Raw genomic sequence first — 19648 nt, 5'->3', positions numbered from 1 at the left:
CTTTGGGAGTGTATATGGATAGTGTGGAACAAAGGTTACCTGGGCTGCTGAGCTATCAAGGACCCTGTTTTGAACATGCACTCCCTTTTTACACTTTCCAAACCCTTCAAAATTATCCCAATTAGCAATAACTTACCACCAAAACAGATATTTCTAATCATCTTAACCCATATAGGATGAATGGACTGCACACATGTTCAGCAGGCAAAATGGACATTCATTTAACATTCAAATTCTAATGATTATCAAATGGAGATCATAAGGGATAATTTTTGAACACAAGACACTTCCAGTGCATTGGGCACAATAATATTTGAAGAAACTCGTGCGACTCGGTCAAAAAATGCTCAACAAGGGAAAGCATATCATTGATTCAATCTCGAGAAGCGAAGAAGATACATATATCACAACAGATGATGTGATGTTTGACATCCTATTAATAGAAAGTATTTTACAAACTTGAACATTCCCTTTTCTGGTACAATTAAACCCTGGCAAAAAATGGCCCCCATCTCCCTCCAGTGAAATCAATCAGTGCTCTCCAAGTGATGTAACAAAAGGGTGCTGTCACTCTTCATCTACCTCTGTTTCCGTTAACGTTCACAAGTAGTGTCACTGTTAGAAGATGCAACTATTAGAGGACGTAAAGAAACATGAATACGCTCTTAAGTGAAGGCATTCACCTGGGTCTGTTGCTCCTCTAGTTCAGACAATCTATTTTCTGCTTGCAACTGTCTCTCCTTGGTCTTCAGCAATTCATCCTCCTTGGCAATCATTTCCTCCTCCTGTCGACTAACTTGTAGCAAAGGCTTCACCTATGTACATTAATAGGAGAGTTATCAGAAAAGACAACCAATCAGATAATTTCACAGAAAATGAATGCAAAAATGCTCGTGTACACAGGCATTAAAGGGTGACAATGCAGGGTAATAAAACACAGATTTTTCACAAAGCACATCTAGTTCAGTTATGGCAAGACAGCAATTTTGCAAGTACCCTTCCCTCTACATAACCCTTTCAAAATCCTCAATGGAGCACTGTTAGTGACATTGGCCATTTTCCAGACATAGTTGATGTGATTTCTGGATTGAAATGCTCAATTAAATGTTTAAGGAAACTAGTGGTTTACAAGTTCAGGCATGAATTCTTTGCTTTTATTATTCTATTGCTCTACTTATAAACTCAAATGGCCCAAACGCTTACTTAACCACTGTATCCAATGCCCTGCCACCTCTTAAAGATTTGTATACATGGCACCAAGGTCTCTGCTCATCTATATTTTTCAAAATGGTGCCATTGAAAGTATATTATCTTTCAAAGGAAATCCTCTGAAAATGCATCATTGCACACTTCTCTGCACTGAACGCCAACTGACATGTTTCTGCCCATTTCACCATCCTGTCTAACTTTATCCACTGCAATGCTATATTTCAATCATCCAGAAATGTTATAATGCTGCTCCCTAAACCTGAGTCGAGGTCATTTATAACAATCAAAAAGCGTAATGGTCCCAAAACTGACCCACTGGGGAGTGGGAAGGAACATTTCAAAATACTTGCCAGCCTGAAAGAAATGTATCCACCGGTTACTTCCCATCATTCAGCTAATTAATGTATCCATACAACCACATTCCCTTAATTCCATAAACCTCTTAATGTGTCTCCAGTGTGCATCCAAAAGTCCATAACATTCACTGCATTACTTTAATCAACCTCCCCTGTTAGCTCACTAACAAGACATGATTTTCCTTTAACAATTCAAGCTGTCTTTTTTTCAAATTAATTCATGCTTTATCAAAGGAAAGTTTATACTGCCTGATAAGAGTTCCCAGTAACTTCCCAACACCAATGTTGGGCTGATTTTCCTTTAGTTTCCTGTTTATCCACACACACACACACCTTCCATTCTTGATTTGAGACATATTATCAATTCCCCAATCTGCGCTACTCCAGCATCCAATGGGGATTGAAATTTGCGACAATACCTGTTTCTTTCAACATCCTAGGATGCATTCCATCTCAACTAGGTGATTTACCAAAATTTAGTAATGTTAATCCTTTTAGCACATATTTCCTATTGATTTTCCTATCCTAACTTCTACCTCTTTTACTGCAAACTTCACATTATTTACTTTGTGAGAAGATAAAGTACTGATATTTTAGCCTTATCTTCTGCTTCTACAAAAAGATTCCCCCAGGGTGTTAATAACCCTAGTGCTTTCCCTAATTTACCACTTGCACTTTATAATATTTAATTGAACTCAAACTTTTTTTTATTCATTTGTGGGACATGGGTGTCACTGGCTGGCCAGCATTTATTGCCCATCCCTAGTTGCCCTAGGAGGGCAGTTGAGAGTCACATTGTTGTGGCTCTGGAGTCACATGCAGGCCAGACCAGGTAAGGACAGTAGATTTCCTTCCCTTAAGGACATTAGTGAGACAGATGGGTTTTTCTGACAATCAATGGTTTCATGTTCATCAGTAGATTCTTAATTCCTGATTTTTAAAATTGAATTCAAATTCCACCATCTGGCTTGGCGGGATTCGAAGCCGGGTCCCCCAGAGCGTTAGCTGAGTTTCTGGTTTAATAGTCTAGCGATAATATCATAGGCCATCGCCTCCCCCATTTTGTAATGTTGCCTGCTAATCTTCACTCAACTTCCATTCGTCTCCTGCAGTAACTTTTACAATTCTTTCCAATAGTCTTCCTGCTTGTTAACTAAATATTGTACCCTCACCTCTTCTCTTTCCAGAATTATGAAGAATTCCCCTTGTTCTCACTTTTCATTCCACCTGTTCCCTCTCCAGCACCCTAGTCCACTTTTCCATCATTTGCTTCCCTCCAACTTCAAGTGCAGAAAATGCAACACCTGCTCTTTTGCCACCTCCCTTTCCACCATGCAGGACGCCAAACACTCCTTCCAAGTGAAGCAGCACTTTAGTTATACCTCTTTCAACTTAATTTACCACATTTGCTGCTCAGGAGGTGGACTCCTCTACACTGGGGAGACCAAACACAGATTGAGTGATTGCTTTGCTGAATACCTCCAGTCAGTCTGGAAGTCTAAACACTTTCCATCATTTGCCATTTTAATTCTTTGTCCCATTCCCAACTTATGTCTTTGGTCTACTACACTGTTCCAATGAAACTCAATAGAAGTTTGAGGAACAGCAACTCATTTTCAATTAGGAATCTTACAACCTTTCATCTCAACATCAAAAATTTCATTAAAAAATTTCACATCATAAACACCACTCCCAATTTTCAGACAGTGGATGCTGATAATGATTCTGCTGTTGCCATAGACCCATTGTGCTTCTTGTCCCATTACTATACCTTTGTCTTCACCATTCATCCGTTTAGTCATTTAATCGATCTTGCCTTTCGCCCCATCAGAAGCCTACTCTTTTTCTTCTTTCCTCCCCATCTACTTTCTCTGCCTCTGTACCTGCCTAAAAATTGTTAATTCTCTACATTTCTCAAAGGTTATCAACCTGAAATATTGACCTTGCTTTTCTCCAGATGCAGCCATACTTGCAGGTATTTCCAGTATTTTCTATGCATCTTTGAGTACCCGCTGATTGAGAAAAAGTTGCAAGCTCCTTTTAAGCCACACATGTTTTTCTAAGGAATGGGCATCATACTTGCCTTTGTGAACAGTCTCCACCACTGCCAGTTACGCAATTTGAGGTAAGCAGCACAGTTCCTCTGTATCACCTTCATGGCATTCAACTGCTGCTGGCGTCTGGCAAAAGCCCTGTAATACACTAGTTGTTAGAATACTGTTCCCATAATAGTAGCACACCACATATCCCCAACTCTTAGAGGATTCAGTGAGAGGACACGAGTCTAGAAGCATGATTAAACATAAAGCAGGAGGAAACGCCATTAAAGATGAACAATGCACAGTGTATTCATTAAAATGGGGAAACTGAAGGCAATCATGAAGTGGGGGGAACCAGACATAGCAGGAATTAATGAAACATTGCAGAGCAAGATACATTTAGAAAAAATAGAGGGGGAAATGGGGAGGTGGAGTAGTTGTACTTATTCAGGATAAAATAATGCAATAGAAAACAGAAAGGATGTAGCAAGACAAAAATAGAATCCATTTGGATAGGGATAAAATATAATAATGGATCAATCATGTTGATTGGTGTAGTCTATAGACCATCTCAGTGGTAGGGAGGCAGAGAAAGATTTTGCCAACAAGTTAGGGAATTGAGTGAAGAAAAGAATCATCATGGGGGATTTCAACTACCCTGACATTAATTAGACTGAAGAGGTAGGTAAAACAGATAAGGGAATGGATTTCCTACAATGCGTACAAGAATCTTCTAACCCAATATGTAAAAATGGAAGTTGCTATTGGATCTAGCAATGGGAATGAACCACAGCAGATAAGAAAACTGAAAGTAAGCCAACATCTGGGCAATAGTGACCATAATACACTTTATGATAAAGGAGGTCATAATTATGGCAAAAAACAAGTTAACAGATTGAAGAAAACGTGACTTTGAAGGGCTAGGAATGCAACTTGGGAAAATACTCCACTATAAGAAAAATAAACCTAGCAGGGCTCCATGGATGAATGAAGACATGAGGGAACAATTGAGGTTTAGCAAAAGAGGCAAAATGTATAGAAACAGAGGATTACATGAGAATATTAAGAGATTAAGAGGTTAAAAAAACAATTAAGAAGGCAAAGAGGTGCTATAAATTATTAAAGAACAAAGGAAAATTAAAATATTTTAGACGCACATCAACAAAATTTAAAAAAAGATGTGATGGAAATAGGACCATTAAGAGATAGTCAGGATATTACCACCGGTAATGATAGAAAGATGGCAGAAATGTTAAATAATTATTTTGCTTTGGTATTAACAAGGGAGATACAGCAGGTCGGCATGCATTAAATGGTGAGATGAGTAATGAGATTAAGCGTATATTTTTTTTAAATTACACACAAACAAACTCAGGACAAAAAACCTGGCCCAGATGAATTACATCCAAGTATTTTAAAGAATCTAGGGAAGAGATAGAGGCATTACTACTCATTTAATAACTAGTCCATAAAAGATGTAGTGCTAGAGGATTGCCAAATAGCTAACGTGATTCCTATCTTTAAGAAGGGAAAACAGAGCATGTCCAGGGAATTATAAACCAATAAGCTTAACACAGTGATAGGAAAAATAATGCAATCCTTACTAAAAGGAAGAATACAAGAACATCTCGAAATGAGAAATACAATAATGAAAAGTCGGCAAGGATTGCAAAAAGGCAAAGTCTTACTGGACCAACTTTACTGAATGAGGTAACAGAGAAAGTAGACATTGGTAATGCAGCAGGTATGATTTAACTTGACTTTCAAAAGGTCTTTGAAAAAGTGCCCTGTAATAGGCTAATGAATAAGAGAAGCCAGTGGACAAGTGACAGACTGAATTACTAGCTGGTTTCAAGACAGAAAACAGACTAGGAGTTAAGGATGGTTAATCAGAATGGTAGTAGGTGGGAAGTGATGTTCCACAAGGATTAGCACTGAAGCCTACAATGCTGGCTTCACAACTTACATTAAGTATTTAAACTTCAAACAAATAATCACAATTTTTAATAGCAAATGATAACAAATTGAGGGGGATAATCGAAACGGAGGAGGACTGCAACAAACTGCAAGATGATATCAATAAACTTGGAGAATGGGCAAATAATCAGCATGAGGTTCAACACAGATAAATGAGTAGTACATTTCAGTATAAAGAACAGAAAAGTAATTTATTACTTGGAAGGTGCAAGCCTAGGTGGGATAGAGGAACAAAGGGATCTCACACAATAATAAGATGCGCCAAAGGTTAGTTAAGCTACTAAAAAAGCAAGCCAAACACTCAGTTTTATTTCTCATTCATACATTTTGTGTTCCATCTGGAGGTAGGTCCTTGGCTCATGGCCTGATGTTTCACCCGGAGCCATTTTCTTGGCAGTTTTTGTCATTGATGGTTTGCTATTGTTTTCCACTCTCAAGGGCAGGGCAAGGAGGTAAGTCCCAAGTCTACTTTAGTGGGATGTAACCCACGCTGTTGGTATTATTCTGAATGACACATTAGCCATCCAGCGAACTGAGCTAATCAACCACCCCCCCCCCTTTAATTCTAGAGGAATAAAATTTAAAAGTATGGAAGTTATGCTAAACTGCTCTGAACCTTGCTTAGACCACAGCATTATGTGCAGTTCAGGTTACTGTATTATAACAAGGTTATATAGAGGCACTGGAGAAGGTGCAGAGAAAATTTACAAGAGTGATTCCAAAAAAGCATGAGTACACACATTAGAAGAGGATTGATGGGCTGGGTCTCTTCTGAATAAAGGCTGAGGGGGTGACCTAATAGACGCCTTTAAAATGATCAAAGGTTTTGATAGAGTGGATAAAGAGAGAACGTTTCCTCTTATGGGGAAGAGAATAACCATCGGTCATCAATATAAGATTGGAGGAGGCTCAAGTGAAGCATAAACACTGGCATGGACTGACTGGGTTGAATGGCCTGTTTCTGTGCCATATCGTCTATGTAATCTTATGTGCTCTCTCAGCAATGACTGGCTTCAAGTATTACAGTAACTTTTTAGGTAAGTTTGATGATGATTTTGTTCTCAAATTTGAAAGTTTAAAAACAAAACCATGAAATAATTTACAGGCTGGGTCTCTTCTCTCTTGAAAAGGAAGGCTGAGGGATGACCCAATAGGTCTTTCAAATTATGAAAGGACTTGGATCAAATAATTTAGTGGACATGTGGCTTCTATTCCCAGGATCCTATTCCTAGAAAGGGTTTGAGAGATCCGACATGATAGTCATCAGTCGATAAATGTTTAGGAATGCAGCATCAGTATTTGGTAGTGTTCATCTATCAGCATGTTCAACCTACTTTACAATGCAGTGTTATGGCTGTAATTACCAACAGAAGTGCCTAATTTTAGCATCTCATTAACTGATGGTCCATAGAGACAGAAAACAAAGATGTGCAAGACAAACTGTAAATCCGGACTGCTAGATAATTGAGTACAGATAGTTTGCCTCCACTTGGTCAGCAAATTACAACCTAAGCCAGGAGAACAAAGAAAGATTTTGAAACTCAGCGTAATTTCTATTTAGAAATAACTAAATGTGGGGCTTGGCTTGGATACTAGTCTCTCAGGCCACAAATCGAATTTCATCAAAACTATGGGGTGCAGTCAGAAACGAGTGTACAAATGCATTGAAAAATCTGCCTCAATTCCACCCCCACATCCCAATTTCTTACTTTCTTGCTAGATAGCCTCTGCACAAGGCTTGGAATTCAATGATGACATCAGTGATCTTCAAGTCTCTCTCTTCCTCAAGATGAGCCAATACACCAGCACGGAAGAAAACCTTACTCTGTCCAATCCGGTACAGGTTAGGATCCAACTCTAGAGCTTTGATCTGCAATGATGTAGAAATACAGGGTGGAATTTCCAAAAGATTTAACATTTTTCAAGGAATAGCTATAACAAATCTCTCCTGATGGGTTCATAATTTGAAACTCAGATCCTTGCATGGGTTGAGGTATCTAATATAATTTGGGATAGCCACAGGGCGTTGTCACAGTTCTTAGTCCTGGTAGTTAGCCAATGACCCCTACTGGATGTATAGCCATCATCTGATGACAAGACAGCACTCTGCTGGGAAACAGGCATTGCCTTGGCTCACATACTAAGCCCTCTTAGTAAAGGTAGGTGTTGACACCTGTGAAACTATACTCCGCATCAGATTATACCAACAGAAAAGAGTAGTTAAATTGGACAATAGTAGTTATATTTTGCTTTACATCTAGAACATTGCATGCAGATCAAAATAAGCATCAGTTTAGAGTTCTAAGTGATGGATCCTCTCGGGTGTGCAGCAGGAGCCAAGTCCATGGCGCCATATGTGACTCAGCTATACAAGGGTCAGGAAGAGAATTTGGAAATCAATAGCGATTGGAGATTTCTAGTTTGAGGAACAGACATGCTTTCTGTGCTGCAGACTTAAATCCAGGCTGGAATGTGTTGCCTCTCGTGTGCCAGGTTCAAGGATGTCACCGAGTAGCTGCAGAGTAATTGAGGTAGATGAATAAATCAGCCAGCAGTTGTGGTCCATATCAGTACCACTGACATAGATAGAAAGGAGAAAGCAGCCCTAGAGGCAGATTCGAGGGAGCAAGGAAAGAGATTAGAAAGCATAAAGATTAGAAAGGTAGCAATCTTCAGATGACCTTTGTTGCCATGTGCTAAAGAGCATAGTCACTTGGACAAATGTGGATTAAGGAAAGTCAGTACATATTTGTTAAAAGCAAATCATGCTTCACTAACTTGTCAGAAATGTTTTGAAGAGGTAACAGAGGATTGATGAGGCTAATGGAGTGAACATGGTGCATGTGGATTTCCAAAAGTTGTTTGACAAAGTGCCACATATCAGGCCCGCCAGCAAAGATGAAGCCCATGGTATAAAAGATTCAGCGGCAGCACGGATATAAAATTGGGGTATACAGCAAATTTCCCACGGGTCAGTTTTAGGATCACTGCTTTTCTATATCTAATTTACATTAATGACCCAGACATGCAAGTGCAGGGCACAATTTAAAAATCAGCAAATGATACAAAGCTTGGAAGTATTGTGAGCAGGATAGTTATAGACTTTAAGGCAGACAGGCCTGTGGAATGGCAGGGTTATCAGAGAAAGACAGGGGAGCAAGACTAGTTGCAGTTCCTGTAGAGAGCTAGCAGGAACAAGATCAACCAAGTGGCCTGCTCCTGTTGTGCAACCATTCTATGAGTGAACTCTGATTCCAAGTGAACAGAAATGGCATTTGTCAAGGTTCCATCAGCCAGCATTATAAGCAGCTAAGGAAATTAGTAAATTGGACTATATACCAATCTCACAGCTGCATTAAAAAATAAACCATGCCTCATATTAAAACACAGATTGGTGTGACTAAATCTGATCACATCATGCATTAATTGCTGGCTTTAATGGTACCCACACATTCCCTGAATTAATTAAAATATTATAGGCAAGTTAGAAAATGCCCCCAAATTCAAGAACAGCTTTAGAAGTACTTACCATGAGTACACAGGCCTGCTTTCCATCCATGAAACCTTTAGGGATGGAATTAGGAGTAAGGATTTCATATCTGCAAGAGAATTACAACAAAAGTAAAACCAACTGAATCCCATTGATGCAGAGCTTACTTTTAAAGCCTAATAAAGAGAAAAACTGACTAGATACTGGCTACCTACATAAACCGTAAAAAGTAAAACTTTGTCAGTACAGGCTGAATGATTTGAGACCTTCTACAAAATACTGCCGCCATCATTGGTGGAGTAGATGAGGTGGAGTGCTGTTGTAGGCTGCAAAGAGACATTGATAGGATGCAGAGCTGGGCCGAAAAATGGCAGATGGAGTTTAACCCTGATAAGTGCGAGGTGATTCATTTTGGTAGGACAAATTTGAATGTGGATTACAGGGTCAACGGCAGGGTTCTGACAAATGTGGAGGAACAGAGATCTTGGGGTTCATATCCACAGATCTCTGAAGGTTGCCACTCAAGTGGATAGAGCCGTGAAGGCGGCCTATAGTGTGTTAGCTTTTATTAACAGGGGGTTGGAGTTTAAGAGCCGTGGGGTTATGCTGCAACTGTACAGGACCTCGGTGAGACCACATTTGGAATATTGTGTGCAGTTCTGGTCACCTCACTATAAGAAGGATGTGGAAGCATTGGAGAGAGTGCAGAGGAGATTTACCAGGATGCTGCCTGGTTTGGAGGATAGGTCTCATGAGGAAAGGTTGAGGGAGCTCGGGCTTTTCTCTTTAGAGCGGAGGAGGATGAGAGGCGACTTAATAGAGGTTTATAAGATGATGGGGGGGATAGAGAGAGTGGAGGTTCAGAGACTATTTCCTTGGGTGGATGTAGCTATTACGAGGGGGCATAACTATAAGGTTCATGGTGGGAGATACGGGAAGGATGTCCGAGGTAGGTTCTTTACTCAGAGTGGTTGGGGTGTGGAATAGATTGCCTGCTTTGATAGTGGAGTCGGACACTTTAGGAACTTTCAAGCGGTTGTCGATTGTCAATTGTCGGAAAAACCCATCCGGTTCACTGATGTCCTTTCAGGAAGGAAATCTGCTGTGCTTACCTGGTCTGACCTACATGCAACTCGAGTCACAGCAATTGGGTGACTCTCAACTGCCCTCCAAGGGTAACTAGGGATAGGCAATAAATGCTGGTTAGCCAGCAGTTTCTCATGCTATCTTTGGTTTTTTGGTCATTCACTTTAAATCACAGTCCTCTGGTTCTTGACCCTTCTACCAATGGGAGGTTCCTCCCCAATTATACTGTACAGATCCCTCATGACTTTGAAAACTCCCATTAAATCTTTTGTCAATCTTCCCAAAGCAGAACAGTCCCAGATTCTCCAATCTATCCACATAACTGCAGTCCATCACGCCTAGAGTTATTCCCAATTTTTTTGTGCCCTCTCCAATGCTTTCACATCCCTCATAATGGATGCCCAGAATTGGACATAATGTTTCAGTTGAGACCAATGCAATGTTGTATGAATGTTCACCATAACGAACTTGTTTTTGCACTCTGTCTCTATTTATAAAACCATCATGTCATATTAGCTACTTTCTCAATCTGCCAGTCACCTAAGTCTCTGCTCCTGCACCCCCTTTATCATTGTATCCTTTGTTTTGTTATTCGGAAGAACAAGGATAGCTAAAATGCATCACTTCACACTTCTTCGCATTAAATTTAATCTGCGCCGTGCCTATCCAGCCCACCAGCCTTTATCACCTCACAGTTCACAATATTTCCACGTTTTGAGCCATCCACAAATTTTTAGATTGTGCTCCGCACCCCCCTAATACCCAATACCCGGGGAACCCTTCCACATTGCTTCCTCCAGTCCAAATAAAATTTCACGAATACTCCATTTCTTATCAGCCAACTTCGTATCTATGCTGCCATTATCCCTTTTATTCCATAAACTTTTAGCTTTTCTAACAAGCCTGTTATGTGAATGTAATCTTGATAATATAAATAATAATCTTTCACTTTGAATAAATCTAAACTGAGTAAACTGAGTAACTGTTCTTTGACGTATTTTACACAGAGGGTGGTTGGGGCCTGGAATGCACTCCCAAGCAAGGTGATTGAGGCGGACACGCTGGGATCGTTTAAGACTTATCTAGATAGCCACATGAACAGTCTGGGAATAGAGGGATACAAACGAATGGTCTAGTTGGGCACATGAACGGCGCAGGCTTGGAGGGCCGAAGGGCCTGTTCCTGTTCTGTATTGTTCTTTGTTCTAAAGACCGGCTCTGGCTTCATCCTTCAGGTTATCAGGACTTTGACAATGTATACTACTTCCCCCCCCAAGATAGCGCCAGAGCGAGGCATCTTCTTGCAAGCTGTGCCCAGCATATCTTCTAATTCTTTTACTCTCGTTCTATACTTGTAAAACTTCATTCTAACTCTTAAACTCTCTAACAATCTTTCTCTCCACCCTAGCTATGACTGTAACATTACATTCTGCACTCTCATTTCTTTCTCTATGAATGGTATGCTTTGTCTGTGTAGCACGCAAGAAACAATACTTTTCACTGTTTGCTAATACATGTGACAATAATAAATCAAATCAAAATCAACATTACCACCAGTCAATCCTCCGTTACCTCATCAAAAAACTTAATCCAAATAAATACAATTTTCCTTTAACAAATCAGTGGCTTTCCTTAATTAATCCACACGTGTTTATGGTTTTCCTGCCCACAGAACTGGCCAGGTCATTGGGAAAATCAGTAACTTGGTAGTTCTTTACAAGTTAATCCTGAGTAGCTTTTCCACATGATTTAGTGGCCAGTCAGAGTAGTACAAGATTGGAAGGTTACCTGCCCTCTCACCCAAGACCAGAAAGAAAGGAACAGAAAGTATTTTATTCTTGACAAACTGTTTCGCTTCATGAACTGAGAGACGCGAACCCATCTCAAAGAACCTAACCCAGATATAGGCACATTATTGTGCAACAGATCAACAAATATCCAAGACCGAAAAGGTTAAGGAAGATTACCTTTGGCGGAATTCCTGGAACACAATCCGGTTAGGGAATCCCTGTCTGCAGATACGAATACCCTCAAGGACACCATTGCATCGCAGCTGCTCCAAAACAAGATGAGCTTCCAGTTTTCCAGACTATTAAATCAAGGAGAGATATTATACATTTATACTGCAAATTTAAACATAATTTGTGGCAGCATGATGATGGGCTCAGATTAGACTGAAGTGTCTAGCCTAAAATACACAAATCCAATTTTCATAGGTTGTTTCCTCAGTTCTATTTATAAAAAGGTTTTATTTAAAGCTATGCAAGTTTTTTTCTCCACTAAATGTTGGGAAACAATGCAAGTGTAGCCAAAACCCATTTTCATAGAATCCCTACAATGCAAAAGGAGGCCATTTGGTCCATCAAGTCTGCACCGACCACAATCCCACCAAGGCCCTAGCCCCATAACCCCATGTACTTACCCTGCTATTCCCCCTTACACTATGGGGCATTTTACTATGGCTAATCAACCTAACCCACAACTCTGGACTGTGGGCAGGAAAACCCGCACATTGTTGGCAATGATTTTGATTTACCAGTTAAAAGGGACACTTTTTCCTCCTTTATTTTGTTCCCAGATTATCCCAAGCAGTAAAAGTTAGGGGATTGGGTCAGGGAGTCATTAGTCCATCTTTCTTACCCATAAATAAAAATTTACAATTGCTCCCCTCGTAGTATCCAACAGCCTCTTGAATTACTTGAGATTACAGCTCCACTATTCCGCCCGAACAATTATTCTAGTTATTAATGTGTCACTTCCTAACATCAATCCTGAATTTGACTTTTATCATAGCTCATTGTCCTGAAATTAGGGTTTAAGTTAAAATAGAGTCCAGGATGAACATTTTCTACTTTAGTTGGGTACCTAATGTACCTCTATAAAGGTTTCCTCTCATTTTATAATGTACAAGTTTTTGTTTCGAGGCATAGATCAGTTTGATTATATTTCTTGCAGAATCATAGAAATTTATACTATGGACGGAGGCCGTTTGGCTCATTGGATCTTTGTCAGCCAACAATTGGTGATCTAGCCTAATCCCACTTTCCAGCTCTTGGCCCATGAGCATGTCAGTTATGGCACCTTCAAGTGCATATCCAAGTACTTTTTAAATATCCTTAGGGTTTCTGCTCCCATTGCTCTTTCAGGCAGCTTATCCCAAGCAGTAAACGTTGGGGGATAGGGTCAGGGAGTCATCAGTCCATCTTTCTTACCCATTCCTCTCTGGGTGAAAAAAACCTTTCCTTGAATCCCCTCCAAACCTACCTCTGAAATGAAATTTGTGCCCTCTGGCAGTGGGCCATTCAACCAACCAAAGGGCATAGGGATTTATGCGTTTCAATTGGGTCTCCCATCAACCTCCTCAGTTACAAAGAAAACAACCCAAGCCAAACCAATCTCCCCTTGTATCTAAAATTCTTCAGTTCAGGCAACCTCCTTGTAAATCTTCTCTATACCCTCTTCAGTACAATCTTATCTTTATTATGTGATGACAGGAACTGCATGTTGTATTCTAGCTGTGGACAAACCAATGTTTTAAACAGTTCCAACATAACCCTCCCAACTCTTGTATTCTATGTCTTAGCTAATAAATACAAGTATCCCGTATGCCTTGTTGATCACCTTATTTACCTGTCCGGCCACTTTCAGGAATCTATGGATATATACTCAAGTATGTTGTTCCACTACACCTCTAATTATCCTAACATTTATTGTGTATTTCCATGCCTTGTTAGCCTTCTAAATCTTCTCCAGATTGAACTGCAGCTGCCATTGTTCCGCCTACCTGACTACGCAATCAATATCTTTGTGCAGTCTACAGCTTTCTTCCTCATCTTCATTCACATAATTCAATTCAATTTCGGGTAGTTCTCAGTTGGTGAAAATCTAATTTACTAAATTGAAGTGTGATTTTATTTAAAGCAGTCAGAAGGTGGCTCCTTAAAAAGGTTAAATCAGGCCAAGTTTTGTATTACTGCAAACTTCTTAATCACGTCCCCTACATTGAAGTTCACTACAAAAAGCAAGGAACCTAGTCCTGAACCTGCAGAATCCCATTGGAAACAGCCTTCTACTCTCAAAAAACACCCATTGACCCTTTGCTTCCTGCCTCACCCAATTTTGGATCCAACTTGCCACTTTGCCTTGGATCCAACGGGCTTTTATTTCCATGACTAGTCTACCATGTAGCACATTACCAAATCCATAATGACTATATAAAATCACTACCCTTATCAACCCTCCTTGTTATTGCTCCTTCAAGACTCTCAACATCCAAGATGTTCTAGATTTGTTGGCCCCATCCTTTATTTTTAAGGGAACTTACTTGCTTTGAACCCACCATCACTTTCTTGAATGCCTTCCGCTGATCTGGCACTGATTTGACCTTCAAGAAGCTGTTTCCCGACCACTTTAAATAAAATCACCTCTCAACTTAATAAATACGTTTTTCACCAACTGAGAACTACCCTTAATCTAACTGAATTATGATCACTAGCCAACTGACACTCCTTCAACCTGCCCAGCTTCATTTCCGAAAACAAGTCCAGAACCACCCCCTCTCATTGAGCGCAGACTAAAAAAATTCTTCCTGAATACATTTTAAGGATTCTGCTCCCTCTGTGCCATTTACAGTAATTCTATTCCAATTAATATTAAAGTAGTTGAATTTCCTTCTTTATTACTGCCATATAGCTTTTGCACTTCTCAGAAATTCACATCTTCACTCTATGCCCCTTTGACTGTTCGGGAATCAAAGTACACAAACGGTAGTGTGATCCCCCTCTTTTGTTTCTCCAGCTCAATCCACATGGCCTCATTTGATGATTCTTCTGCCACATTACATAGCTTATAATTGTTTCTTTAATCAACATTGTGATCCTCCTCCCTGTCTTATCTTAAAATTGACTGGGATCATGCACTCACCTTCTTCTCATGATTAGGAATAATGCAGCGCACAAAGTTAGGATTGGTGTTCCTGAGTGTTGCCATCAATTTAGAGAGCTGTTCCTTGTAAAGTTGACTAACTGTGCGGAACATGCCCCTTTTGGTTTTGAATGCACCAGGCAATGTTGTATGGGACATCTCTACAACTTGATCCAGTCCAACGATGCGGTCCACTGAGAAAGCAATTGATACAAGCTGATTAACTGTGCTAGGGATATCGAAAACTGGGAAGAGGAGTGCCAATTATGGTGAAAAGTAGGGGCATGGTGAGAAGTGACAGCAAGCAGTAATAAACACTGAAAAGCTGGAGCAATTTTGATTAACCCACACAGGTGCCACTTCAAAGTCTTCGAAATTTCTCTTCAATAGTTGAGTGAACATTGAAACAAGCTCAAAAATTAAATGGTGCAATATTCAGTAGAAATTAAAAATATAATGGAAGGGGAAAAAGTGTACACTGATTAATGCCTTTTAAACCTACTTCCTAGGTTTAATTTTTTTTTAAATCCCACTTAAATACTGAGAAACAGACAACATTCAAAGGTGTTGAATGCCTTTGACTAAAAGAATGAATTTTATATGGGCAAATACAGCAATGCACACTGGCAAAAAAAACAAGTCCACAACAGAGAATTATTGGAAATGCAGCAAAAGACTTGATGACCATAAAAATTGAAAAACCTTTACCCAAACTAAAAATTAAAATAAATGATTACTACCAGTAACAGGCTGTTTTATTGTAATTAGCCACCTGGTAACTGCATAACTTCCAAAGTTACTAAATTTGAGAGTTCAAAGATAAAGCAGTGTTCAGAAGAGTGATGGAATTTGAGACTTAAGTTAGGAGGAACTCAACAAGTGCATTACAAATACCAATAGGCATTATTAATGTAAGCAGGTTAGTGAATCATATTGTGTTATTTAACTTAGAACGATCATAGGGTAGAAACAAAAATCAACATTATCAAGTCTCAAATGAGACTAAGTTAGGGTTGCATGGAACAAAATAGATAGATGGAATAAAATGCCAACTACCACCTTTCCAGCAAGTGTTGGATAAGTATCTGAAAATAAAACAAGTGTGAACATACTTGAGGATTGACTGGCACAGTGGGTTAGCAAACTCAGTCTAGCCCAGAATGGAATCAACTCTTTAGCTGGTTCTACACAAAATGAATTGGCACAACCTTAATTCTCAACACATGCTTTGCAAAGGGGAAAAGTGCCTTTAATTTTCTCTTTGTAATCAGATAATGAAAATAGCTCGTGTGGGAGCGGAAATTGGACATCGATGTGGTGTGGGCTTTTGTTCTGCAGTTAGATTAGGGTAGAAACTTAATTCAACAACCAGTCGTGGTACAGACTTTGGGGTTTTTGATGTAGACAGCAGTGTCCAAAATGGCAAAGCAAGCCATTCCCCAGCACCAATGTCCCTCACACATCAATAACCACCCAAATAAGATCCAAATTGAGCAAAAAATATTCCCTTTGCATATCCACATATTGGCCAAGACTGTGGAACTGGAGAAGTTCTTTTCAATTGTTTTGCTACCATGACCTGCAAAAGCTCCTTGTGGGATCAAATACATTTCCTACGTTATGCTGCCTTTAAATATTTTTCTCCTTTGCAAGTTTGGCTGGGAATGTGAGAAAGTCTAGGTCACAGATGCATCAAGTAACAAAGCACTGACAGCCAGAGATGATGTAATCATAACTGGGCAAGATGACAAAGGGAGATTTTTCTTTCCAATAGGAGTCAGCAGCATCAGCTCCAAATGGTGAACACAGCAGAACACCAAATGCCTAAGCTAAAAAAAAGAGAATTTTCTGCAACAGATATCCTAAAGGCATTTCTACTGGCTATAGCACTACAGTATCCACACCAGTAAAAACATATCAATTTTAACTGAAATGCAGGAAATCAATTTTTAACACCTATGTAGGATAAACAAATTACACTACAATTTTGAACTTCAGCTGTAATTTCTACGCAATACATCCAGTGCAACTTTAGACTGAACATCCTCGGGACATGCAACTTAATTAACTAAATACTCAGCAATGAGCAAGGCTATAAATGCAAACCAAGATTAATGAGGCCAAGGAACACTACTTTTCCCAATTATTGCAGCTATTGGTGATAGTGACAATGAAGGACGTTAGAGCAGCAAGTCACAACGTTAAGACGGTTTTAATCTAAAAGGGAGTTATGCAGTTACTTTCATGTTTTCTACAGTCATAGAAATTACAGTACTAAAACCAACACCGACCCCATCTTCAATTCCTTCTGAAAAATCCATCCCAGTTTCAAAACGTTCCGCTTTTATAATCTTTACCCAGCTGTCCAACTGCAGCCATATAAAAAAAACAATTTTCTTGTATCTTTTTATAATATCTTTTCAAATTAGATTGTTCCTAGCTTTGTGGGAAGGTGTTCCTTGTGTGTCAAAACATTTCGTTCAACTTCCCTTCTTTCTTATAGTACCAACTCAAAATTTGTGCCTTCAGTAAATGAGTTACTTACTTGTGGAAATAATGTTATACTATTTAGCCCCAAAACCTTTTATTTTTAAAAGTTTGTTCATTTCCCCATAACCATCTCTCTTCTAGAGAGAAAAGTAGAATAATTAGTTTTTAGCAATAACTTTCTATTCATGGTCTAATTCTTCTGCATTACCCAGGAAGCTCAGGATAAAAGGAGGCCATTCAGCCCATAGTGCCTCTACTGACTCTTTGAAAGGGCAGTTTGCTCATGTCATATCCTCACTTTTTCTCTGCAACCCTGCCAAGTTGCTCATTCTCAAGTACCTGTCCAACTCCCTTTTACACATAGAATCAGCTTCCACCACTTTTTCAAGTAGTCTTCCGGATCCCTACAATGTTGAATTTAAAATCGCCAATGAGTTTGAACCTATGATTTCTGCTTACTATACCACTTACCACAGGAAAATGTTTTTATCTATTCTATCCAAGGAGAACTTTTCCAACATCTCCCCATAACTAAAGACCTTCATTGCTGGTGACATCCTAGTAAGCCTCCTCTGTTCACTTTCTTACGTCTTTATAAGTGTGGTGCCCAGGATTGTCTATAATACACCAGCTGAGGTCTAATAAGTGATTTAGGAAGTTCTAGTATGATGTATTTGTTTTTATTATATTCCTCTATTTATAACCCCAAGTAACCCACTTGCTCTTTTTTGAAACCTTATCAACTTGCTCTAAACCTTTAAAGAATTGTGTATATGGGCACAGAGTTCTGACTGTTTATCTGCTACACTTTTCAAAATATAATTTTCTATCATTGCAATCATAGTTTTGCATTTATCAAGATGATAGATGAATACACTTATAATCGTTCTTGTTTAAGAAAACGGTGGCCTGAAGTTCCAAAACAATGGTCAAAGTTGAAGAGATCAAATCTGATAAATAATAAACTCCTGACAAACCAACTCAATGTGAAGTTTTATTACTTTTTATCTTATAAGCTTTGATTAACAACTGCAATCTTCTGGCAGATCAGCCACCAGTGAGCTACGCCCCGAATTAATGACAATGTGCTAACTTCTCAAACCCTCTAGGTGTTTCTGTATTATATTCTGTTGCATGAAGAAATCATGATGTACACTGTGCCACGGATATTCATCCAAAATTGCTTAATTTGATATCTCCAGCATTCCAAGAAAGACACAGGGGTTAATCTTTGGGAGTTACATTGATGTGTTAAATAAGCCTTTCTTTAAGGAAATCTGGGGTGGGGTGGGATCCCTAACTTGGACCATAAAAATTACAGCTGAAGTCTTTTGCAATCAAGTTAAACTGACTAAGTTTGGCTGTTGTAATGCAGACAAATGCTGATGTAACACAAATGCAAGGTGTGGAAAACTGAAAGGTTATTTAGAAACTGAACCAATTTCTATATTTTTTTTGCAAAAAGAAAAATCAATATTTACACACTTCAAGGAATCCTAAACTGCTCCATAACATTATAAAAATCATAGAATAATTACAGCAGAGGCAGCCATTCAGCCCATCTCATCTGTGCAGCCCTCTGAAGAAACCACCTAGTGCCACTCCTGTCATCTTCTCCATAAACCTGCAAACTTTTCCTTTTCCAATAATGATCCAATTCAATATTGAATGCCTCAATTGCATCTTCCTCCCCCACACACACAGGCAGTGAATTCCAGATCCTAACCACTCACTGCGAAGTAGTTTTGGCTCATGTTGCCATTGCTTCTTAATTACCAATTACTTTAAATCAGTGCCCTCTGGCTCTCAATCATTCCATCAACTGGAACAGAAACTATCTACTCTATCCAGGAACATGATTGTGAATACTGCCATCAAATTTCCTCTAAACCATCTCTTCTCCAAGGACCAAAGTGCTAACTTCTCCTATCTTACCAATTAACTGAAGCTCCTCATCCTTGAAATTATTTGTGAATCTTTTCAAACCAATTTTGTATCCATATCGCTATAGTGCCCTTTATTGCATGAGCTCTAACTTTGATTATTTCTGTTGTAAGCATTTTATCAAGTCTACGTATG

General features: G+C 39.2%; 1 protein-coding gene across 2 annotated transcripts in view; it reads right to left on the bottom strand.

Annotated features, from left to right (window-relative positions):
• LOC144509159 (myosin-9-like) overlaps positions 1-19648 on the bottom strand; it is a 169074-nt gene that overhangs the window by 33262 nt on the left and 116164 nt on the right. For both annotated transcript variants that reach the window (XM_078237578.1, XM_078237579.1), the window contains 6 exons: positions 15080-15273; positions 12124-12245; positions 9111-9180; positions 7291-7451; positions 3649-3757; positions 684-815 (listed from right to left, as the gene is read on the bottom strand). In XM_078237578.1, the coding sequence (XP_078093704.1) occupies positions 684-815; positions 3649-3757; positions 7291-7451; positions 9111-9180; positions 12124-12245; positions 15080-15273 (788 nt within the window). The remainder of the gene's footprint in view (positions 1-683; positions 816-3648; positions 3758-7290; positions 7452-9110; positions 9181-12123; positions 12246-15079; positions 15274-19648) is intronic.

This window comes from Mustelus asterias, chromosome 21, assembly GCF_964213995.1.
Source record: "Mustelus asterias chromosome 21, sMusAst1.hap1.1, whole genome shotgun sequence".
Classification (NCBI taxonomy): Eukaryota; Metazoa; Chordata; class Chondrichthyes; order Carcharhiniformes; family Triakidae; genus Mustelus; species Mustelus asterias.
The sequence above is the reverse complement of the archived record's forward strand: the minus strand, read 5'-3'. Positions and strand labels throughout refer to the sequence as shown.